At 41.9% G+C, this 23,285-nt stretch overlaps 6 protein-coding genes across 8 annotated transcripts; 3 read left to right on the top strand and 3 right to left on the bottom strand.

Moving 5' to 3' along the window:
* Positions 1–157: 157 nt before the first annotated feature.
* Positions 158–2,746, top strand: dhrs4 (dehydrogenase/reductase (SDR family) member 4). The gene is made up of 9 exons (XM_018705120.2): positions 158–307; positions 610–725; positions 826–1,003; positions 1,097–1,198; positions 1,306–1,376; positions 1,459–1,510; positions 1,631–1,765; positions 1,884–1,939; positions 2,041–2,746. Exons 2-9 carry the CDS (start codon positions 613–615, stop codon positions 2,153–2,155), a joined length of 822 nt encoding a protein of 273 aa, XP_018560636.1. The 5' UTR covers positions 158–307; positions 610–612; the 3' UTR covers positions 2,156–2,746.
* Positions 2,433–7,319, bottom strand: tinf2 (TERF1 (TRF1)-interacting nuclear factor 2). The gene is made up of 10 exons (XM_018705115.2): positions 6,602–7,319; positions 6,195–6,397; positions 5,999–6,106; positions 5,767–5,862; positions 5,523–5,633; positions 5,224–5,347; positions 4,300–5,122; positions 3,573–3,634; positions 3,396–3,475; positions 2,433–2,966 (listed from the first exon to the last, which is right to left on the bottom strand). Exons 1-10 carry the CDS (start codon positions 6,627–6,629, stop codon positions 2,847–2,849), a joined length of 1,755 nt encoding a protein of 584 aa, XP_018560631.1. The 5' UTR covers positions 6,630–7,319; the 3' UTR covers positions 2,433–2,846.
* A 482-nt stretch (positions 7,320–7,801) lies between these two features.
* cideb (cell death inducing DFFA like effector b) lies at positions 7,802–10,888 on the top strand. The gene is made up of 5 exons (XM_018705121.2): positions 7,802–7,968; positions 8,602–8,716; positions 9,359–9,517; positions 9,625–9,815; positions 10,060–10,888. Exons 1-5 carry the CDS (start codon positions 7,943–7,945, stop codon positions 10,199–10,201), a joined length of 633 nt encoding a protein of 210 aa, XP_018560637.1. The 5' UTR covers positions 7,802–7,942; the 3' UTR covers positions 10,202–10,888.
* homezb (homeobox and leucine zipper encoding b) lies at positions 10,514–13,785 on the bottom strand. Of its 3 annotated transcripts, none has more exons than XM_018705116.2 (3): positions 13,644–13,785; positions 12,841–13,150; positions 10,514–12,454 (listed from the first exon to the last, which is right to left on the bottom strand). In XM_018705116.2, the coding sequence occupies exon 3, from the start codon at positions 12,437–12,439 to the stop codon at positions 11,186–11,188; it is 1,254 nt and encodes a 417-aa protein (XP_018560632.1). In that variant the 5' UTR covers positions 12,440–12,454; positions 12,841–13,150; positions 13,644–13,785; the 3' UTR covers positions 10,514–11,185. The 3 variants fall into 3 exon arrangements, with proteins under 3 accessions (XP_018560632.1, XP_018560633.1, XP_018560634.1); XM_018705117.2 differs by lacking the exon at positions 13,644–13,785 and adding an exon at positions 13,370–13,626; XM_018705118.2 differs by lacking the exon at positions 12,841–13,150 and having other exon boundaries at positions 13,644–13,754.
* A 2,144-nt stretch (positions 13,786–15,929) lies between these two features.
* Positions 15,930–20,529, bottom strand: gmpr2 (guanosine monophosphate reductase 2). The gene is made up of 10 exons (XM_018705119.2): positions 20,424–20,529; positions 19,794–19,935; positions 19,413–19,532; positions 18,654–18,737; positions 18,378–18,551; positions 18,174–18,255; positions 17,927–18,033; positions 17,392–17,434; positions 17,122–17,281; positions 15,930–17,022 (listed from the first exon to the last, which is right to left on the bottom strand). Exons 2-10 carry the CDS (start codon positions 19,878–19,880, stop codon positions 16,833–16,835), a joined length of 1,047 nt encoding a protein of 348 aa, XP_018560635.1. The 5' UTR covers positions 19,881–19,935; positions 20,424–20,529; the 3' UTR covers positions 15,930–16,832.
* Positions 20,530–20,672: 143 nt separating this feature from the next.
* On the top strand, positions 20,673–22,872 carry nedd8 (NEDD8 ubiquitin like modifier). Its single transcript, XM_018705123.2, has 4 exons — positions 20,673–20,998; positions 21,123–21,170; positions 21,283–21,365; positions 21,502–22,872. The coding sequence occupies exons 1-4, from the start codon at positions 20,981–20,983 to the stop codon at positions 21,626–21,628; spliced, it is 276 nt and encodes a 91-aa protein (XP_018560639.1). The 5' UTR covers positions 20,673–20,980; the 3' UTR covers positions 21,629–22,872.
* The last annotated feature ends 413 nt before the right edge of the window (positions 22,873–23,285 follow it).

The raw sequence follows: 23,285 nt of genomic DNA, 5'->3' as shown, positions 1-23,285 counted from the left end.
AATAAACATATGTATCCCGCACTACTACAGTTATTGGTCGCTACAGCAAAGTTAGTCAATTATCCTAACTCAATCACGTAGTTATTTTAACGGACATGACTGTTACGTTGAATAAAACAACCACCAAACATGTCTGACTGCTTCCTGGAGGCTTTTATTTTGACAGCGGGACTTTTACCCGGAAAATACTGACTTTAGCTACACATGAATCGTCGGTAGTCTAAGGTCCTGGAACCAGGTTTGCGAGTGATTTAAACAAAATCTCCCCCTGTGCAACTTCGTGTTCAATTTTTGCCTGAACTGCAGGGTGAGATGATGCTTTTCATCACGTTTGCACAATTGCATGATACATGTTAGCCTACAACGTAAATGCATGAACTGAGTTGTGTGAGTCTTTGTAAATATCAATCAAGTATTCGGTAGCAGCTGTTGATTAACTGTCGATTACTAAGAGTATTATTAGTCTTATCATTAGCGACAGGATAAGTGGTTCCCAACTTCATTCACTCTTCATATATTATACTACTCAGCTGCCATAGCTCAGGTGACCTCTGCCCTAGTTACCCAGTGTTTTCATAAAAATCATCAGCGACTATTCTCTGTTCATAGGTGATGTTGAAGAGTGTTTTCAGGTGCCTTAGGACCAACCCTGTTGCTGGCCATAGAAGCATGTCTCAGAGCAGCCTTGCTGGAAAAGTAGCCATAGTCACTGCCTCCACAGATGGGTAAGAATCATATCACTGACTCCTGTATTTCCTACTTCTCCATAAAAAATACACCTAATAATAATCAAGGAAGTGGTCATACTGTTCTCCACCTCCTCAGAATCGGTCTGGCTGCAGCTCAGGCTCTGGGAAAGAGGGGAGCCCATGTGGTGGTGAGCAGCCGGTGGCAGACCAATGTGGACAAGGCTGTGGCACTGCTGCAGAGCCAGAGCATCCAAGTGACTGGGACCACTTGTAATGTTGGCAAAGGAGAGGACAGAGAAAAACTAGTTCAAATGGTCAGTCCCGTCTCCATGGATGCATCTGAGGAGTCATCAGAGATTCCCTTCATTTATAACCTCATTAACAATCTCTTTCTGGGTTTGGAACAGACTCTGGAGAAGTGTGGGGGTATTGATATCCTGGTGTCCAACGCAGCAGTCAACCCTTTCTTTGGAAACATCATGGAGTCCACAGAGGAGGTCTGGGACAAGGTATACATGGGCACAAATGAGGCTCCAGGACGTGAATTCCTCCGCCGCCTTTCATTCATTTCAGTATTGGAAAATTGTGCATTTAGCTTAAATGTTTTTTCTTCTAGATCCTGTCTGTAAATGTGAAAGCAAGCTTCCTCATGACAAAGCTGGTGGTGCCTCACATGGCAAAGAGGGGGTGAGTGACAAAATAAAAGCTCATACTGCTTAATGTGATTGAAACAATAAAGACTGTTAAACTGTCTGTATTTTTCTTTTAGAGGGGGAAATGTAGTTTTTGTGTCATCTGTGGCTGGATACCAACCAATGCAGGTCAGTGAGAACATTTATTATTACACAGAATTAAAAACAACACAAAGTAGTTAATGAGGCATTTTAACAGACACAAATAGTCTGACCTGTTTGTGTGTCTGTTTGGTCTCTGCTCTGCAGGCTTTGGGTCCTTATAGTGTTAGTAAGACAGCCTTGTTGGGTCTGACCCGAGCCCTGGCTCCTGAGCTGGCTCAGGATAACATAAGAGTCAACTGCGTGGCCCCTGGAGTTATTAAGACCCGGTTCAGCTCTGCGGTGAGGAGAAAAACATTCCTCTTTGTATCATACACTCAAATCCTTCATTCGTGATGTTTTATTTGTTCATTTACTCTTGATGAATGTGTCTATAATATGCTACTCTGTTCTGTCCCAGTTATGGCAAAATGAAGACATCATGGACGATTTCAAAAGGCAGCTCAGCATTAAAAGGTACAGTTTGTGCTCACATGGAAACTTTCCTGCACTACCCACAAATATGTGAATAATTTATTAACACCATATTTCATTTTTTCCTCTGTCTTTCCTTTCAGAGTTGGAGAGCCAGAGGAAATCGGTGGAGTGATCGCCTTCCTATGCTCTGAGGAGGCTTCTTATATCACTGGAGAGACCATCACAGTGACTGGAGGGATAGGCTGTCGACTCTGAACCTCCGGTGACAACAAAACAAAGTTGCACTTAATTATGCGTAATTATTTTTGATCACTTCCATTATTCCTCTGAGGTGTTGACACAGCAGTCATACATGTATAGCAAGATGTTTAAAAGCATAATACACCAGGAAACTGTGACATCAACCACCTACTGAAGGTTTTGTGTGAGAGAGGTTCAAGAGCATGATTCATCTTTGTGCAATCATTTACCAATGTGATCCAATGACACTTAAGAGACAGTGAATGAAAAGTTAAATAATAAAAGTGACACATTTTTCTTGTACAAAACAAAAACAAAAACCTTTATTAATGGAGTATATTACATATTACAAGTTTAAAATGTTTACAAAAGGTACACATTTGCAAGATTAAAAATTAATAGATACTGTATCTTTATTTACAAACAAAATGTATTTCATTGATAATGGCGATGACAATCAGTGCCATTTCAGGGCGTTTTCCATGATTACTCACCACTTTTTAAGCTAAACTGATTCAGCTACAGTTACAACATAAATCAAGACAAATATAAGTAATGATTTTTAATAAAAATCAGCCACAGCGGCTGCTGGTGCATTACAAATAATATTTGCCTTTTGAGTCGATGCAGCTGGTGCAGAAATCCAGCTCAGCCGCCATCCAAGTCCGCCGGTATTTACTAAACTTGGCAGTGAAAATCCATTTCATCACCTGCGTTTGGTGCCAGCAGACAGAAAGTCCCGCCGTGTCATCCCCGGTTTCCAGAACTCCCTCAGAGTGGGAACATATGTGCCGTGTTTGGTCTTGTAGTAGCGCTTCATGAACAGCTGAGGGAGACAGTCAGTCAGGTGAGAGCACAAAGGCGTCAGGTCTTGCAGTTTACCTTAATTTACTGCATTTCCAGGTTATAAAGTGTCATATTTTGTCTGATAAAATCCCAAATATGACTGAAATATTAGTATAATTGTAATTAGGGTTAAAGTCCCTGTGTGTTAGGAAACAATGACATTTGTTTGAAATTGCATATCATAGAGATATAATAATCTTCTATTTTGAACTTAGGAAGAGTCAGCTCTGCAACAAAATTCATCAGGATGAATGTCAATGTCAGATTTCATTTCTAAAATTAAATCCAGTTCTTTGAAAAGGTCTATTTATTTACAGAAAAGTTGAAGGTCTTTCCTCCTAAAATTGACACACTCGCGATGATTTTCACTGCTCATGGAAACCCCGTTTTCTCATCTGAGCGTACATACCCTGCCTTTGAAGTTCTTTGTTGCTTCATCCTCCGAATCAGCCACATAGTCGTCGCCGTCTCCAGGAAGGGCCGACATCTCTAAACATGAAAGCAAATGTGCAGATGATTAAACTCAAACCTGCAGAGGTGAGTTTTTAAATTCACTGTGTTCAGTGTAAATGATTTGCTAAATCACCTGTGTTACTCCGTAGCTGAGAGGAAGAGCTGCTGCTTATACTCGGGGGTACAGGGTGATTTCTGTCGAGTAGAAACAATTCAACCATTATCTGATTGTTGCAGTAACTGATAAATGGTGAATGGAAAAAGACAAGGGAATCATGAACTAAACTTCTATTGATGTGCTTTGCCAGGGACATTTATAATTTAAGTCTAAAGACAACCAGTAAACACTGAACTGTAGCTAAATGATACATTTCTTTTTATTGGACCTGCAGTTCTACAAGGACAGTATAATGTACACACACATTTAAATCACCAATGCTATTTCACAGAGAGTCAAGAAAATCAAATGAAACCAAACATTGAACCCCGGTCTACAGTGCTGGAGTAAAGATCCTACAACGGCCTGAACTTTCTCCATGTGTCTAATTTGTCTGTAAAATACACAACCACATGTGCTGTATGGACAACTATCCTCTTGCACGGTCAACTTCTGTCTGATTTTGACTTTGTACCACCAGTAGATCAGAATGTCTGTTTTTTATTCTATGGTTTATTCTGTGTTCTGGAATAAAAACACATTCATAAGTTAATTAAATTATTATTCACAGCACTTAAAGGCAAAAATAATAAAAAGCTAGACCACACAGTGCAACTTAGGAGGGGTTTTTGAGCTAGATGCCGATTTCTAGCAATACAAACTCAATATAATGCTGGGGAATACTTTGCACCACGTCTCTTACTCTTTATCATCCAAGCCAGAAATGTCAGAGTCAGACTTTTGAAGTTGGTTCCTTGTGTTTTTATGTGTTGGAGCTTTGGCTGGTGACTTCCTCCTCTGATTCTGCTGTTTTTTATGGAAGGAATTTCCTCCTCTGCCAGGCCTCTCAGCTCCAGCAGAAGCCTCTGGCAGTTTTTCGATAATAACTCTGGGCTGGCTGCTCAGGCAAGACGCAAAAATGGAGCAGAGGGACGGATCGTCGGGCAGGTGGAGACCCAGCTGGGTCATACGGGTTGCCAGGGCTGCTCTGCTACACTCATCGTTTCTTGCTGCTCCGTCTTCGTCGCTCTGCCTGACACTGCTTATCCTCTTTTTCCCCAATTTGGTCATGTATAACACTTCATTTTCTTCCTCCTCCTCTTCATCAGATTCTCGTTGTCTTTTGTCAGGCTGCTTGCGTTTAACTCCTCTGCTTCTTTTTGAGGCATACCTCTCCTCCTCCAGCTGCTCTTCGCCCTCGTTCACCCCACCATCACTGGGTTTTTCTCTCGGTTTAACCACAGTGAATTGTGAGCTCTCGTTTGGGTCGGTTTCATCTTTTGAGCTGGCTGGTTCGCCACCTCCCAGCACCCTTTTGCTGGCAGAGATCATAACTGGCACGTCTTCGTTAGATATTAGTCCGATGACAGGTTTAATAAAAGGTGCTTTGTCTCTTGTCTGTGTGCAGTCAGACTGATCTGCAGCAGACGATTTGGCTCCTGATGGCTGATTCGAAGGCGCTCTTCCGGAAGGTGGCAGAGAAAGCAGATCCAGGATGGAGTCTCCCATGTTTGGAGGGAGGGATGCTGTAAAAAGCAAACAACACAGTGCATAATTGGAATGATCAGGATCTGCACCAGAAATCTTGCCATCACAGTCGTCCCAGCAGGAAGTTATCTCGGTCTACCTGCTGGCTCGAGATGACCGAGACAGGTTTGATGCTGAAGCAAAATCTGCAGGAGCTGGGGCTGGGTGGCTGACCGTGCACACTCCTCCAGGACAGGGGGGGCATCACTGAGCCACGACACAGTCTGGAGGCAAATTATTAGACACATCAGTCTCCTTAAAAACAACATACAGTTTTAACAGAGTTAGATTTCTGCCTAAAATTCAGTCAGTTTAAACTTACAAACTAAAAACACATAGACTGGATTAAGCAGACTTTTTGCAGATGTAAGGGAAGATGCTCTCAAACACACTCGCTACCTGAGCTAGGTTGGGAACGGGAAGCAACTGGTCCAGTCGAATCAAAAACTCCCACAGCAGCTTCTCCAGCTCCTCGTCAAACCTTGGACCATAATCCACAGGAAACTCCTCCTGTCAGAGAAGAGAATAAGAGATGCTGGCCTCTACACTCCGTACTCTACGTACATCAACTGAACACAGATTAAAGATAAAATCATGAGCTGTTGCTGCTGCCTAAGTGTGACTTTGGAGGAGAGGGATTCACCTTGAAGAACTGTTCTCTCTCAGCTGCGTCTGTTAGCAGTGTGTGGATCAGTGAATGGAAACTTTCGACTGTTCTCTTGATTTTGACATCCTTCCTCTAGGAGAAAAAAAAAAGTGTATCATACACGTTTTATGCTTTAACTATATAATCAACCAAGCAATGCTTTTGGTTTACAGTGACAAAACTGATAATGCGGTTTGTGGTGAGACTCTGAGCACTGGATATAATTTACCACAGTTGCGGCTAAGGAGGATGAAGAGGCAGCCGGAGCGCGGATCCTTTTCAGGTGAGGCTCAATCACCTTTGCATCAGGCTGTGTACGGCACAGCTCCAAGATCAGCTGAAAAGAAGGAACACAATATAATATTGAAACACAGGGGAGAGACTGGCATCATGGGAGTCACACAATAAAGGCTGGTTTCTCTCACCCGTCCTCTCAGCCCCAGTGCCAGCTTTCCCTGGTGTCTCACAGTGAGCAGCCCGGGGACCGTCTCACAGGCGGATGTCACAAATTCCTCCACGACCCCATACTGCACCACGTCCCTCTGCTTCAGCACCTTCCAGAGAGCTGCAGACACCAGACGCACAGGCGGGGCCAGGAGCTGAAGTGCATCGAAAGGAAGACTAGCATCTGTGCAGGGGACAAAACACAGGCTGTAGAGTCCATTCATGTCAACTAATTCACACAGGGATGGATGGATTGATCCTCTACTGACAGGGCCACAATCCAATCAGGAATCTGCCACCAGCTGTCAAACACAATGACTGATCTAACATTACCTTGTTCTGGCTTACTCTGTTTTAACGTAACCCCAGCTACTATCTCAACACTTACCAGTTTCCTTAGGTGTCCTTGTATCCATTCCACTGAACCAGTCAAAACCAGCAAACCCCAGGAGGTTAGATGACCAAAAGTTGACGTTAAGGCTCAAACGCTAGCTTAGCAACTTAGACAAACTGCTCTCTGAGTTAGCTTCAAAACAGACGAGGAATCAACAGTCTACGCAGGCAATGTTATCAATGAGATGATGTTTACTAACTCCGGAGCGGACTGGAGTCACGTATCTACATGTCAGTCTTGCTATTGTTGCTGATTGTTTGTACCCACTACAAACAAAGCTAGCAGCGCTCATACTAAAAGTTCTGCTTCTCAGCCTCCCGCCTTCACTGTCTGGAATCATATCTGTCGCTCAATTCTTCACCTTGTGTGTCCCGAGTTGGCGGTGCTTCGGCAGTGTGAATAGAATACACCTGCTCAAAGGAGGAAACTCCGTCCGCGCGTTTGGCATGATATATTAAACAAGCGCACCTAAAGCTGTTCTCGGGATATGACGTAAAGACGTCACTCGCCAGTCGTTGTGTTTACATCTGTTTTACTGCTTTACAAACAGTATTGTAGATATTTTTAAAACAAAAAAAAGCATAAAAGAAAAGGCAAATTATTATAGGAAGGAAGACAGAATGTTTTGAAGAATATCTGATCATTTTAAAGAGCATATTAATATGACAGTTCATTTACTTTCAGCCAACTAATCAATTAATCGACTAATCATTTCAGCTAGAGAGTATTGGTTGGTTTCTGGACTTCTATGTCTGCATAGTGGGGGGGTCAGCTGAGGCTCTTGTCCCCCTAGGAGGTTGTTCTAGGCCTTTATATCAGCTAATATTAGCTTATTGCAACTATATGTATCAGTACTGTTATACATGTCAGCAAATTGGTCTGAATGTCTGAATTTATGTCATCACTATTACTGAACACTGATAACATTATCTTCAACTGTAAAATGTCCCACTTACTTTATATTGTGGTCACAGTTTGTAAAGGAAAAATAAGGGCTCTTTATTAACCTGTTTATTTCTGTTATTTGGTCGTTTAAAAACATCTCATCAGACTTTTAAAAACTCTAATCAGTATCAGTACCAGCCTCAAATATCTAGTAATCAGTTTGGCTATAGAGGTAATAAATCTGCTTGTCTGATGAAGAAATATCTCTTTCAGTCACACACACACACATAGGCCAGATGAACTTTGCCCTGTGTTGTTCTGTATCTGTGTAATCACCAGGTTCGGAGCAAAGTCCAGTTGCTGGGTCAAACCCAAGAAGTACAGTTTGTCACACCAAACGCCCTACAAAACAATAACCCTGTGTGGACAGACAACGGGACACCGGCAAGAATGGATACCACATCTTCATTTATCAAGTGAGTAAAGAATTCATTTTGACCAGTTGATATTGTGTGGATTTGCTTCACGATCCCTTAGCTTAATCTCCAAACCAAACACTCAGGGATTAAGGTAGATTAGATTCAAGTATATAAGTAATTAACTCAATTACATAACATTTAATTTTAAGATGTGTTGTATTTTTAAAAAATCCAAATGATATCCCAAGAGGGGTACCAATGGTTTTCAGTGAGGTATGAAAAACAAGATTTGAAATATTTGCATTTTTCGCCTCAAAATGAGCGAACAAGCAGAAGAAAAGAAAAAAAAGGAAGAAGTGATAGTCAATATGTCAACGGAATGTAATGAAAGAATCAGACTGAATGTAGAGAAACCTTTGTACAGGAAATAGAAATCACATAGGAAGAGTTCTTAAGTGTAAAAGACAAGAAGCTCCACTACAGGGTTGAAAAAAATGTCACAGTAGGAGAAACACAGGTTCAAGTAATAAAATTAATGACGGCTGAATTTCATTTAGCTGCTTCATCTGCAGGGTCCTGGTGTTGTTCATGTTCGCTCACTCTCAAAGTGTCTCAGAGGAAGAATATGTATTTAACAGGAGCCAAACACATTAAATAAACAAATTACCTTTGTGTTTTGTCTGTCCTCAGGTCAGTAACCAAGCGGGTGTGGTCCCCACCACAGAGACCTTTCAGAGTGTGCTGTAACAACAGGGAGACCAGGAAGGGCATCACAGCTGGGACCCTGGAGGAGCTGAAAGAAAGGGTGAGAGTGACTGTAAATACAAATAATGGAAAGAAATCAAAGAAAAGGTCGTGATTAATGAGCAGAAAGGGAAAATATCCTAAAAGTGGCAAAGTTAAAATTAAAAAAGGTTCAAACAAGAGAAGAAATAGTATATAAAAGGAAGAAACTAACAATTATTAAAGCATGCAGAATAAAAACTGAGTAACAATGGGGAAAAGTCAGTTAACACCGTTTCAGCAAGTGGATTAAAAGATAATGGTTGTAAACCGGCTGACAGGATGTAACATTATCTCGAGGCCCTGATAGTGTCAGATACAGGATCACATGAAGTCATGAGTCAAGGTAACACTTCAACTGGTATAAAGAGGCAGTTTAACTAAGAGCCTGTGCGTATCAGTTTATTTTTAAATGGTAAAAGCTGATGGAATACAGATATAGCATGTTTCAGCATCAGTTAAAGGAATAGCTACTGTACTGTAAAAAGCTGGAAACACTCAAAGGAGCTGTGAAAGATTTCGAGTCACTGTGATAGAGTTCCTATTTTTGTGACTGATTACATTCAAGACAAGTGGATCTATTCCTATTTAGGACATCAAAACCCATTTTATTTTTATCCAAAAGGATCTCTGAGTGTAACACTGACTCTAATCTGTGCTGTAGGTATGCCAGGCACTGCTGCTGTCCCTGTCTACCATGTCTCTGTGTCTGGTTTGTGAGGACGACGGTACAGAGGTAGACTCTGATGAGTTCCTCATGACGCTGCCTGACAACACCAAGCTCATGGCCCTGGAGCCTGGACAGACATGGAGACCACAGCCAGTACGTTTGACCAAAGAGGAAAATGTTATTCATTATAAATCCCCATATGGCTTTAAATGATACCATAGATGATTAATATATGTGACTGTTGTTGCTGATCCTCCCAGGGTGCGGTCGTGCCCAAATCTCAAGACCACAGCAAGCCTCGGACCGGGAGAGACATAGCTCGTGTCACCTTTGACCTTTACAAGATGAGCCCAAAGGACGTGTTTGGATCCCTGAGTGTGAAGGCCACATTTCAAGGCCTGTACTCTGTGAGCGCTGACTTCCAGTGTCTGGGGCCCAAGAAAATCCTCAGGTAAGGCAGAGGGAAGGTGGTGAAGGTCATTATAGAAAAAACATTAAAGTCGGCTTCATCTGCCTGTGTATTGCTGTTGCAGGCTGTTTGCTATACCCTTTCAGTGGTAGAAGTATTGAGGCCAAGTACCAATACAACACTTTGTCGTGGAAAAGAAATTATCAAAGAAGTGGACAGGCTTTATGCAGCACAGTGTCAGTAGTAACTGGTATTAATGACACTTTATCTCGCCTCTGTTTTTCAGAGAAGCCCTGCGTGTGGCCTCCACTCTCCTTCAGGCCGCTGGACACCTCCTCATCACTTCTGCTTCAATGATCCGTCGCATTATTGAAGGTGCCGAGTTCTGGCAGCCACAGAGGGCAGAGTACACAGCCAGCTGGAACTGACGGAGCCAAGAGAGGCCTATTTATATGTAACTTAACTAGGTCGGATATCATTGTTGATTTAATAGGGAGTGGTAAGTTTGTCTGAGATGTCCTGAATTTATTCCTATCATTAAACATCTCATTGGCCACTGTGCTGTTTAATCATCTGATGTTTACCCACTGGGAAAAGAAACCACTTTTTTGACATGAACATCTGTCAAGGTAATATGTGTAAATGTTATCAGTATTAGTTTTGTACAGTGTGATTGTATGACTGTGCACTATATTCTACCCTTTAAGAATATAGCACACAAAAACACAAATCCATAACAATTAAGTGTTAGAAACTGTATTTAGTAACAACAGAAGCTAAGTAATGTAGCTGGAAGAGGGTATCGTAGCTATATTTGTGCAATATATTCAACATAATATCCTGGAATTGTACTATATTTTTGTTCCTTTAATGTAGATTATGGTTTGGCAGGTGAACCTCTGTTTCTATCTGCTCAGAGATTATTGATGATAATAAACCACTCTAAAATTGTTTCCTTTGAAAAATGAAATATTCATGTATATAGGAAAAAAAGTCATCATTCATTTTGTAGTTTATGAATGTTTTGATGTAACTACTCGAGATGAGTCATGTTTGAACAAGTAATAAAAGTGCTTTACTTGAATGACAATAAACACCTGCAATGTAAAACTGAATCTAGATTGCAAATGAATACCTTTTTGAAAACACTGTACATGTATTTCAACAAACATTTAAACCAACACCAACAACTAATAAACAATAAACTCCATATAAAAGAACAGACGAATTCACAAGAAGGTGTCTAACTTGGCATCTGAGTTAAAATAAAAAGTTGTCTTTAGGTGCAAATGCACGACAAACAGCTTGATCCTAAATTACCAGTAACGCACAAATTAGTAGAAATTTTCAAGTGGTGATTCATCTTCATTGCCTTTAGTGGGACATAAGGTGCAGAGGTTGTGGTGTTATCTTTACTCCAGAGGCACCTTCACACTTTCATCCTTACCGGTGCTTTCACTCCTCTTACACTTCCTCCTCCAGGTTGCCTTTCTCGGCTGTGCCTTCGCCAGCTTGTTCAGGTATTGCTGGTAGTTGATGTTGGCCAGCGCCTGGCTGTGCTGCACCTGATTCATCCAGCGCGGTCGTCCTCTCTTGACGTAGTAGCGCATATCACCGAACCACTGAACCAGCATGTAGCGAGGGATGCCGATCAGCAGCGCCATGCGGTCGTAGTCGTCAGCGGTCGGGTACTGGCAGCTGGAGAAAGCCGCCTTCATCATCGCCAGCTGATGCTGCCTCTTGCTGCAGAAGATCCCAGTGGGAAATGAGCATGTTTCCATCACATGAGGAGAGCTCTTGTTAGCAGGCCACTCTTGGCCAGACATTAACCTCTCCTTTGCTTTCGCCTTCCTTTTCTCTTTGGTGGAAACTTTTGTCTCTGACAGGTTGGATGTTTGCCGCTCTCCCTCCACGATACCATCGTGGTCTTGCTTCATCCTCTTCTTTCCCATCTTGTCTGCCACTGCCATCTTTTTCCTCTTTTTCCGAGTATTCCTTTTGACTTCCTCCACTGTTTCTACTTTTCTGTCCTTCTCTTTGTTCTCTTCTTGCTGCTGCTTCATTTTGCTCTCCAATAGCTCACTAGCCCTCACATTTTCTCCCATCATCCTACCTTCATTTGCACTCTGTTCCTCTTTGACCTTTCCAGCCTTCCTCTCACCAGATTCTTTTACCTCTCTCTTCTGTTTTTCCTTCTTCCCTCTATTCTCTTGCACCTCTTCTCCCATCCTGTTTTGCAGCTCTTCCTCTCCCTGATCTTTTTCCTGACTCGACGTGATCTTCCTCCGAATCTCTTGGATGTCTTTATAGTCCCAGCTGATGCCGTAGCGGAGCCTCTGTACCATGAACCACACCTTCACCTGGTCTGGGTGAAGAGAGCAGCGCTGCGCCAGAGCAACCGTCTGTTTCTGAGTCAGGTACGGGAACCTGTCGAAGGCCTTGTCCAGCTCTGCTGCACCATCCAGCTGTAGGTCAATCTGGTTTGACTGCACCCATATAAGCCTCTGACTCTCAGAGAGCAAGGGGAGACACACGACACTGTTGTGGTTCCTGTTAAAAGCCACTGGGGCGATGTTGGTTTCTGTTGGAGTCTCTCCACAAGCGTCAGGTGTCTTTTGTCTGAGCCCAGGGCGCTGTCCATCAGCTACCTGCCTCATCTTCGTCATCTGCAGTAATTACTCCTGCGAAGTAGCAGACAGACAGAAAGGACTGATCACAAAAATGTCATCTATAGGTTTTGGGGAAAGTATGCATTCCCAAAAGACAAAACTGGAAAGGTAATCATCTGAAAACACTTCAGTCTTTTTCTTTAGTATCTTAAGAGTATGTGCATTAAACCAACCAGCAGGTTTTGATTTCACCAGGTAAAATTTAATAAAAGTTGTATTTATTGTTAGCTGCCTCCATGCAACACCACTCTCAAATCACCAAACTGCAGTGGTAGAAGAAGAACACAAATAAGCAATGCAAAAAAAATCCCTGGTAAACATAAATGTCGTGTATTCAAGATGATAAGGTTTGCTATCACTACACAGCCAACATTAGCATTAACAGGTGTTTCACTCACCTGTCTCGAAGAAACGTTGCAAGTTCAGCATCAAACTTCATTCCTTTACTGCCAGAAGTTGACTCTGGGGGGTGGAAAGCGACGCCAGTGTTTCGCTTGTATTTCTATCACTTCTTATCTTCAACTGGAGTTAGCACAATGACCAGCTAGCCTTCTTGTCATTTTTCTGATACGTCTGAAGAACAAAGTGTGGTAACGTCTTCTAATGCTAACAGTAAAGATGGCTGCAGGCCCTGGGAAACGACTGTCACCCCCACGCGCTCTCGGACCGAAACGACGTTGGGAAGCAGAGAAAACTCACTTACAGCCCCTAGAACAGCATATAAGCATAAAGTGACATTAAATATATGTACAAGCAGTTATCTGAAAATATATCAGTGCTACTTGAACAAATGTTTAATCACAGAGAGAGGGTCACTAAGCTAGCAACCTAACGGCTTCGTGTTAACGAATTCATCTGCTACCAGCAATAAACTCAACACCAGTGTTAAATTAGCACCATTTCAGGTAGAAATTCATATCGACTTACCAGCTAACTTTAGCTGAATTGGCGCTAAGCTTCAACTTTATGTCAGGCCTTGCTGTGACTTAACATACAGTAACTTTATGACTCGTTATCACAGCTGATTAAATAGCGTTAGCGCTGTTAGCTAACAATGTACAGGACAGGTTAGCTGGCTGTTTTAACACAGTCAACCTCACTAATATCTCTTAATCTGTAATTATTTATCCTTTCCATGCCACTATGAACAAGACACTGAAATCATGTCTAACTTCAGCTAATGATAGCTTGGAGCTCCTACCTTTAAGTGCACAAAATGTATAACAGGAGATACAAGATGTGTTTTCCACTCCCATGGATGTTAAAAATATCTTAAGTGTGAAATAAAACAGCACCTAATCAATTGCCTGCAGGCCATTTTATATGACTCCACCCCCTGAGTGTGTGGTTTACCAGTGGTGAAAGCAACATCCGACTGCCTTCCACGAAACTGAAACTGTTGTGCAGGGCGGCTGTGGCTGAGTATTCAGACTAGAGACTGGGAGACCAAAATTGGGTTTCATTTTCTGTAGTCAACCGAAGAGCAAAACGAGTGCAAGGACTTCGTTCAACACTAAATAACGTTCAAGACAAATCAAATCAGGACATTCTGTTTTTGAAAACATGTCTGAGAATCTAATGGAGGAACAGAAACAAGTTATCATCTGCGACATGTGTATAGGGGACGACAGGAAACCAGCACGAAAGACCTGCATGAAATGTGAGATCTCCATGTGTGTTCAGCACCTCCAGGCTCACCTGACCACACCTGTGTTACTACAAACTCATCCTCTTACTGAACCTATGTCTCTGTGTGGCACCACTAAATGCCCCCAACATGGCAAACTCCTGGAGTACTACTGCTTGGATGACATGACCTGTGTGTGTGTTTCCTGCGCCATTGAAGACCAGCACCGCCTACATAACATGAAGACCTTCTCCACAGCCCACCAAGAGCTCATGGAAAAGCTCAAAGCTGAGCAGGAGGCGTTACTGGTGAAAACTGACGACGAGAACGTGAGTCTGGAAAAGTGGGAGAAGAGTGAAAGAGAGAAAGTGGGTCGCTCTAGTGTGCGTCTCATTGAGGCTGTGACTAACCTTCGTGATATATCGCTGACCAGCATCCAGAGTTCAGTCTCTGCTCGTATGGTGTCCATCAAAACCAGCAAAAGCAGCATGCAAGCAGCACAGAGTGAGAAGGACACCTTCAGATTCCTGCAGATGTATTCACAGGTACATCAGGATGTGGAGAAGGCCAAAGATGTGGATCTGAGAAAAGGGTTGGAGCCTGGCAGCGATCGTGACAAACTGGTTCAGGAGATAAGACAAAATGGTAAAAAAATAGTGAAGCAAGCAGGCCAGTTCTGGGGATCCTTGCTGACAATGGTTGACCCTGAAAACCACCAGGAGCTGTTTACTACTCATTCAAACCTGATCTTTGAGCCACAGATTTTTGACTCTGGCATGTCACTGTCCAAAGACTACAGGAAGGTTTTTTACAGTAGTTGGATGGGGCAGTGCTCTGCCACTCTTCTGATCCGCAGTACCCAACCAGTTCCTAACTTGCAGAGGTGGCTGGTGAATTTTTCCAAAGAGGTTGATTGGACCATTGGCTTATGTGATAAACAGTCTGTAAGGAACTTGAAAGATGGACCTGTCTATGGTCTTTGCTACAAAGATAACCAGCTTAACGCTCTCATGACAGAATATGATGATTGTCCTGAGGCACCTAGTTCACAGGGTTATGTGCTGCAGAAAGGTCACAGGCCCAACGCAGAGAAACGATGCAGGGTTTCCTCTGCATTAATCACATGTCAGGGGGAAAGTGGGGATGAGGCTGTACCTCAACCTGAAATGGTGGAAGTGTTGTGGAACACTCATGTTTCTTCGCTGTCCTTCTTCAGAAGAAGTGAGCAGCACCAGAGGGAAGAAATGCTCACCATTAAGATGAGCCCAAACAACTGGAACCTGGTCCCTTTTGTTCAACTGGGAACAGGAAATTCCCCAATTTGTGCAGATTGGCACCAGGAGCAATTGCGCAACAGAATGAAGCATAAACGTGTCAATATCATTAGTCAAGGAGGTTTTGGGCACCATGGTTTTAACCAGACTCCCCAGTGCATTACAGAGGTGGTTTGTGAATTTCGGTAGCTGGTGGGACTCCTCTGGTCATTGCTTATCATTATACAAAACTAAGTGCATGGGTACAAATATCTACAGGAATGAAGTCATGGAATGAGCATAAAACTCACAGATTAGTGTTAAGTTGCTGTCAAATGAAAATATAGTGGTTAGTGCAATTATCAGTGTAATATATTCAGCTGAATATCTACTAGTTGTAGCAATGTCAATTATTTTGTTGTAGGAATTGCTTCTGTTCTCTACAAGGTCATTTTGATGCAACTGTTGTACTTCTTTTTAATCTGCCAGCCAGTTTAAGGTGTTTTGTCTCCATCTACTGGTGGAATGTGTTCTTGCTATCACATATACAGTATCTCACAGTGCAGTGGTCTTCTCAAATCAGAGTAGTTATAAAGCCAGTAAAGTCTTAAGATGTGGAATATTTTTATTGACTGGATAAAAGGTTGAGTGAAAAAGTGAATTATAAACAGACAATAAAAAATGAAACAACAGAATGGCTTGAAATGGAGAAACTACAGATACTGTGAGGTGAAACCGTACCCAATACTGACGGTGTAAAACTTCCAAGGCCAAGGAATGACATATCATAATGAATAACAGCTCTGCTATGAATTCAGTACTACATGCTGTCTGTGCTCTAGCATGTACTTGCACTCAGCGTACATTGGTTCATATATAAATTGTCCTAAATCTGATTCACATACTATTTAAAAAAAACTAAATTATGTCAGTCAACATATGAAACTATAGTCTCAAAACATTTTCATGAGACAATAACGGAAACTAAATATTAGACTCTGAAATCTCAAATAATTAAAGTGCAAAATCACGAGTGATGGAATGACTGAATAAAAAAAGAATCTGTTAAAGTTCCTAATTAGCCACAGCTCTTGCATACATATTTAGGCTTTCTATGTAATTTAAGACATTTGCTATAATTTAAATGTGGGTAACAAAGGCTCGACACAGAGCAGAGAGACTGAACTGTTGTAGATACAGTTTACAGACAGATTTGCATACATGTAAAAAGAACCCTGCACTGGAATGATAAGACAGTAGACATGGACAGACTTAAAAGAGTAACTGCTCTAACATACGTCTTAACTGTGGAGAGACAGTGATCTCTGAAACACTCTGTAACACTGTCTCTCGAAACCAACTCAGATCCTGTGTGCTTAATATAATAAAACTGCATTGAAATTCCACCTTGAAGAACCATTACTTAGGTCAAAAACAATGAGGATATTAAGGTCAGACAGGCAGTGTTGCAGACTTATCCTTCAATCTGAAGCAGGGTCGAGCTGGGAATTCAGCTGTCATTGCCGAAGACAGTGTTGAGCTGCTGGGTGACCCTGATGAAGGTGGTCCTGCGGCTCAGCTCCTTTAGCTTGCCTGCCCCAACATAAGTGCAGGTTGAGCGGACCCCGCCCAAGATGTCTCGTATTGTCACGTTTACTGGACCTTTGTAAGGAACTTCCACCGTCTTCCCCTCCGACGCTCTGGAGAGAAAAAAGAACACAAAATATTAGCATCATCCTCAGAGGGCAGAGTGTTCACAGCAATCATCAACATCCCGAGGCCACAGCCGTGACTCTGACCTGTACTCAGCCACGCCGCCTGCGTGTTTCTTCATCGCTGTGTCGGAGCTCATTCCATAGAACAGCTTGTATTTCTTGCCGTTTTTCTCAATGATCTCTCCCCCACTCTCCGAGTGGCCTGCCAGCATACCACCCAGCATCACGAAGTCCGCTCCAGCACCTGAGGGTCACATTTAAAGAGCCAAACAAACAGTGAGAAGCCTGTTTTAGCAGAAACAATTCTTGCTATGGCTGGAAAAACGAGATCAGTTTGAAAAAACAAAAACTAACCAAAAGCTTTTGAAACATCTCCCGGGCAAGTACATCCCCCATCCTGTGTGAAAGAGAAGACGAAAAACCCCACAGTGTAACGAATGTGACTGTGCCTGTTTACAGCCTGGACCAATAGATAAGGCTGTACATTCTCAGGGTGAAACACGTGTCTATGAGCGAATAGAATTACAGAAAGTGACACAGTAAAGGTCATAAACCATTTAAACAGAAAACCCAACAAATGAAAAATAGAAGGATGATCTATAGTTTCTGTAATCTCAGTTTAAAGGAATAGCTCAACATTTTGGGGAAAATGTTGAGGCTTATGTGCTTTCTTAGTTGAGTTACATGACAAAATTGATACCACTCTCTACCACTCAGTTGGTATGAAACTGGAGCCAACAGCCACATAGCTTAGCTTAACTTAGCATAACATAAAGACTGGAAACAGTCTGATTATAAAACACAATCAAAAAACTTTAATTTTACACCATGTGAACTGTGTAGAGATTATGATTACATCACTGAATTATTATAGAAGGGAGTCACTTACAGAGATGATGTGGCCGCCCAGTCCATGGGCTGCATCTGCACACTCAATCACAGCACTAAGCTGGGGGTAGCCCACCCCTGTCTTCTTGCGGGTGGTGCACACAGAACCTGCAGAGCAAGACATAGGGGCATGGCATTGATTTGCAAACAGGAAACAGTCCTGTTTGATCTTTGTGCCAAATGATGATGATGCCAAATGAGGTGATAATGTTCTCTCTTGACGTATAAAAGTGTTACACTGTGATCACCTGGTCCGATGCCTACTTTGATGATGTCAGCACCAGCCAGGATCAGCTCCTCCACCATCTCTCCAGTCACCACGTTTCCTGCCTGAGCAGAATAAAAATAATAATAATAAATGGTTTATTCATTATTAATCCAATAAATGATAACTAATGAATATCAGTTCTCACACGCAGTAGTTTGAAAGCATTAAAACGACATTTACTAACCATAATAGTGTGTGAGGGGAACTTTCCCCTGACGTCTTTGACAAAGTGGACAAAGTGTTCAGAGTAGCCATTTGCCACGTCCACACAGATGTACTGTAGCTGTGGCACCGCCGCCAAGATGGCTGAAATCCTCTCAAAGTCACCGTCACCGGTGCCTGTGCTGACTGCTACACTCTGGGAGATAAACAGAGGAGAGAGAGAGAGATGTGTTTCTAATACCACCATTAATAAACTCCCTGAAATAAAGGGCTACACAGCAATTAAGACTTTTAGTACCTCCAGGCATTCAGGATGCTTTGCTGCAAACTCCAACCAGTCATCCACAGAGTAATGTTTGTGAATTGTGGTGAAGAGAGTGAACTAGTGGAGGAAACAAAGAACAACACATTGATGAAGATATTTATACAGAGATATGTTGAAGAACACACAGCCACATAATTCAGTGCTGCTGAGAGGAGGCAGCTGAATAAATCTGGCTGTTATATGCGGACAATGCAGTTACACCTAATGACCACTAGGGACAGCTTTCCTAACTTTAATTGAGTGAATGAGTGAGTGAATGAATGAATGCAACAAAACAAGTAACATTTTGTGTGATGTTTTTTTTAAATCTAACAGGTTATTTTTCTGTGGTTAAAAGGCATGAGAACTCTAAATTAAAACAAGCAGCATAAAGGAGTTTGTGTTATTCATTATTATTGCAGGGACATAGAAAAAGATGCTACACTTATACTTAAGTCCTGGCATATGGGAACCATGATCAGAAGGACTAGATCGCCTCTTACTTTTAATCTGGTCTTTGGATAAGGGCAGGTAAGGGAACTGGGGCCTGTCCTCTTTTATCAGCTTGCTATGTAATATAAGGATTATTGAGCATTATAGTGTTCACAGCTTAGATTAAATTTAGGTACACCTAATGTTGTTTGGACTACTTTTGTCACTTTTCATTCCCATGAAACAAATAAGTGACACTTCAGCAACTTCTTTGTTAAATAATAAGTGACTTATAAACATCTCATGCTATCCATTGCCCACCTGGTGCAAGGCCAGGGCCATCTCAAAGGTCCCCACAGTGTCCATGTTAGCAGCGATGATGGGGATCCCTCTGTAGCTGCCCTTGGAGTTCCTGAAGGTGAAGCTCCTCATCAGGTCCACCTGAAATAGACAAGAATGACAAGACCTTAGTGTGCTTGAGTCACAGAGATGTGTCCAACTGACTAGGAAATCATTAATTTTTGCAGATTGCAGATGCAGTGGCTAATTCTCTAACCAGCTGGTAAAGTGTGACTAAGGGCTAACACTTTTTTTCAAACGCCGATGAGGATGTGTGATTACTCAGGAATAATTAAAGGTCCGGGAAATGGAAATGACTGTATTTAGGTCAGTTAGTGGAAAAATCCACAGCTGTGTACCAACCTCGCTCCGGGACTTGAGCGTGCTTCTCTTTGGACGAAGGAGGACATCCTTGAAGTCCAGCTTGATGTCATTCTCAATGCGAGGCATTTAGGGAACAGGAAGTAGTGTAACAAAAAAAAATGTGAAAATGAAGCAGTCTGTCCTAGAATAGGAATTGGAGAATAAGAGGGGGGTCAGAGGTCAGGATGGTTGCTTTATGTCGTATCTTTTCTCATTTTTACACCATTTCACCTCCCCAATACCCAACCATACACATACATTATGGTCATTACATGACAGTACAAGCAGACATGGTCAAAAAGCAAATATCATTCTCGCATTCAAAAGACGAGTCTACGATAGGCAGGGCTGTAATTACTACGTAAAGGAAATGTAATAAGGCTATCTTTAGCTAGCTACCTGCTTACAAAAAGCTTTCACGCCACTGAAAATGCTACTGCTAATGCTATCCACACTAAACCATAGATCAGAGCAGCGTCGCCCCTTCAGCCCCGATGTCAAAATTCAAGGTTACACCAGCTGAAAGAGTCAAAACTGAGTCCATCTGCAAACTAACATTTACCTGAACATAAGGTATCGGTTAGTCTAATAACGAGCTAACTTATAGATTTAGCAAAATAAAGTATTTACCTCTAGAAAAGTGTGATTGATTTTGTCTGCTCCGCTGCCTCCTTTCCCTACACTGTGTGCGCGGGAAACTTTAGGGGGGCGGACACCAACTGACAGCCGCGTTGTAGTTTTTTTAGGGGTTGCAGCGTGTTAGCGAGGCGCGGGTAAAAACTACAAATGTGAGACTCGCTTTACGCCACGTTGTGCTGCTGCCGTAAGGACTATTTTATGTATTTATGAAACACATTTCAGTTTGCTTTTATTGGCGTAATGCTCACGCCAATGGAAGGTAATTTGTAGAGCGAAATTTCCTGCTTATCTGATGGTAAATGAGGCAAATGCTAAGTCCGGAATTAACTGAAGCGGAACCATTGACTTCCGAATAAGGAGGCGGTGGGATTCACCGAGAAACACAGGAAACACCCATTGAATTTTTGGAAGGGAATATCGAGTTTCTTCACAAAATACCGTATTAACATTATCTTTCAACCTGCAGTTGATCAAATCATAGATTCAGTCAACATATGATCATACAACTGATCCAGCTCCGGTGATTTTTAAAGAACAAGTCAAGAAAGATGCTGATTAAAGTGAAGGTAAGGCATAGCAAGCAGAACGATTAGCCCAGTGTAACAGTTAGCCGGTTGTTATTACTGAGTCACTGAGTTGTATTTCATTGCCATACATTTCCTCATTATAACCATAGTATCTTTATCACAGACGCTCACTGGCAAGGAGATAGAGATTGACATAGAGCCCACAGATAAGGTACATGATGATCTTTTATTTTCTCACTTGTGCTGATATTAACATACAATGTCCAGTTATTCAGTGTGTGTTTGAACATTGGCCAGTATGATTTGCATTAATCTCTGCCCAGGTGGAGCGGATTAAAGAAAGGGTGGAGGAGAAGGAGGGGATTCCTCCCCAACAGCAGAGGTTGATCTACAGTGGAAAACAGATGTAAGATCAAGATACTTTTTAATTAATTAAATTTGCATATTCTGTAGAAATAAAACAATCTTAAGTTTTTCCCAAAAAAAAATAAAAAAGGCATTTCTGCTGTCTGACTCTTCTTCCTTTTCCTTTCTTTTCTCAGGAATGATGAGAAAACAGCAGCTGACTATAAAATCCAGGGAGGCTCCGTTCTCCATCTGGTCCTTGCTCTGCGAGGAGGACAGGTGCTCCACTCTCCCAGAAGCCTCTACTCCAAGCCTGCATTGTAGCCATCACCACAAAACATGCCTTAGCTTTTGTAATGCCTACACTAAGAGGATACACTGAAGACACATGGCCACCGGTTGCAGAGTCACCTGGTGGCATTGAAGGCAACACAGAACCATTGGTAGAAAGATTTAGATCAGGTTCTGCCTGTGGCAGCCTATTCTTTTCAGCCAAAAATGTGCCGGCTGCAAACATTTCCCCCACTGTAATGGCGAGACACTCCACATGTTAAAACTAGGCTGGTGGAAAAGGCAAAGTTACTCTCAAAATTAAACAAGCTTTGGCTCTAGATTCATAACGCAGAGCTAATTTGGCTGCTGTGGAAAACGTATTTGATTTTTTGTGTTTATTTCAACAGCTCTGAAGGGAAGGCTGAGTTTCCCAAAGCATTTAAGCAGAAACATTATCTTTGTTCCACTTATACACAGTGAAGCAGAGATAATTATAGCATAAAGATGCTTTGGGGAAACCCATTTTTGGGTGACAGTCCCTGCCTTCACAGTGACATGAACTAAGGTTTCTGTTTCACATGTTTTATCCTGTTCTCCACAAATTGCCCCAACTCACATAGTATAATTATCTGAAGCTACTGTATCAATGTATCGAAAGTCATTTCCTCTTGTGAAGCACCTTTGTTAGATTTGTGAAGGACGGAGGTTCTGTACAGTTGCCAGGAAACCAGCAGTCCCATGCATAAAAAAGATCATTTTAAACTTTGTTTTAATGAATGGACAAAAATGAGAGTGGTATACATCTTCTAATCTAACATTAAGTCTACACTAGAAAGTGAATAAGCATATTTCCTACGATGTCAAAGTATCCCTACAAGGAAAAACTATTTGTATGTCAGGAAAACCTCCTGCCACTTACTCTAGATCATGTAACACCCAGTGTGCATTACACCTGCTTCATAATTAGACTGAGCATGTCCATTCAATAGGTTAATGTTTTATATAATTTCATGTGGATTTAATTTGTTAAGAGTAATTTGTTTTTGTGCCGATGGCGTATTTTACTGTTGCAAGAAGACAAGGTGCGAGACAACTACGATCCTGTCTGACAACAACTTAAGTTTACACAGACATTGTTTAGGTTTGTTTGAATGTACAGAGAAGCAGTGTTGACTTTTGGGGTTGCTGTGTAAGCACCCACATGCCCTCCCCCTCAGTGTGCACAGAATAGTGTGATTCTGGCCAATGCCGTGGGTTTGTTTGTGAGTAGAATAAAATTATGTTAAAGCTAAAAATGCCTCACCTTTGCTATTCTGTGCGTATTCATCTAAAACGTTCAACACAGCTGAACAAAGCAGTCAGGAAAGCAGTCTTTTTCACTTATGTATATTTTTTTTATTCTTGTCACACACACACACACACACACACCACCAATATGTACATTTACATTTTTAACACAAAAATAGATACAAGTGTGAGAGATGTCAGTCATAATAGCTCTCAGTATGGTAAGTAGACTGCAAAAGGCAACTTAAGTTAGAGACCAAAGTTTACACAAAATGATTTAGAATTAACACTCATCAGGCGGTGAATTGTAGTGAGATGATATACCGCTAAGAGAAGAATTGTTTGGATCATCCGTATACTTTAAGCAGCAGTAAGACACGAGTCAAAAATATCAGCACTGTTGAACTTCCTTTGGATTTTA

The sequence above is a fragment of the Lates calcarifer genome, linkage group LG14, assembly GCF_001640805.2.
Source record: "Lates calcarifer isolate ASB-BC8 linkage group LG14, TLL_Latcal_v3, whole genome shotgun sequence".
NCBI classification, from domain to species: Eukaryota; Metazoa; Chordata; class Actinopteri; family Centropomidae; genus Lates; species Lates calcarifer.
The sequence above is the reverse complement of the archived record's forward strand: the minus strand, read 5'-3'. Positions and strand labels throughout refer to the sequence as shown.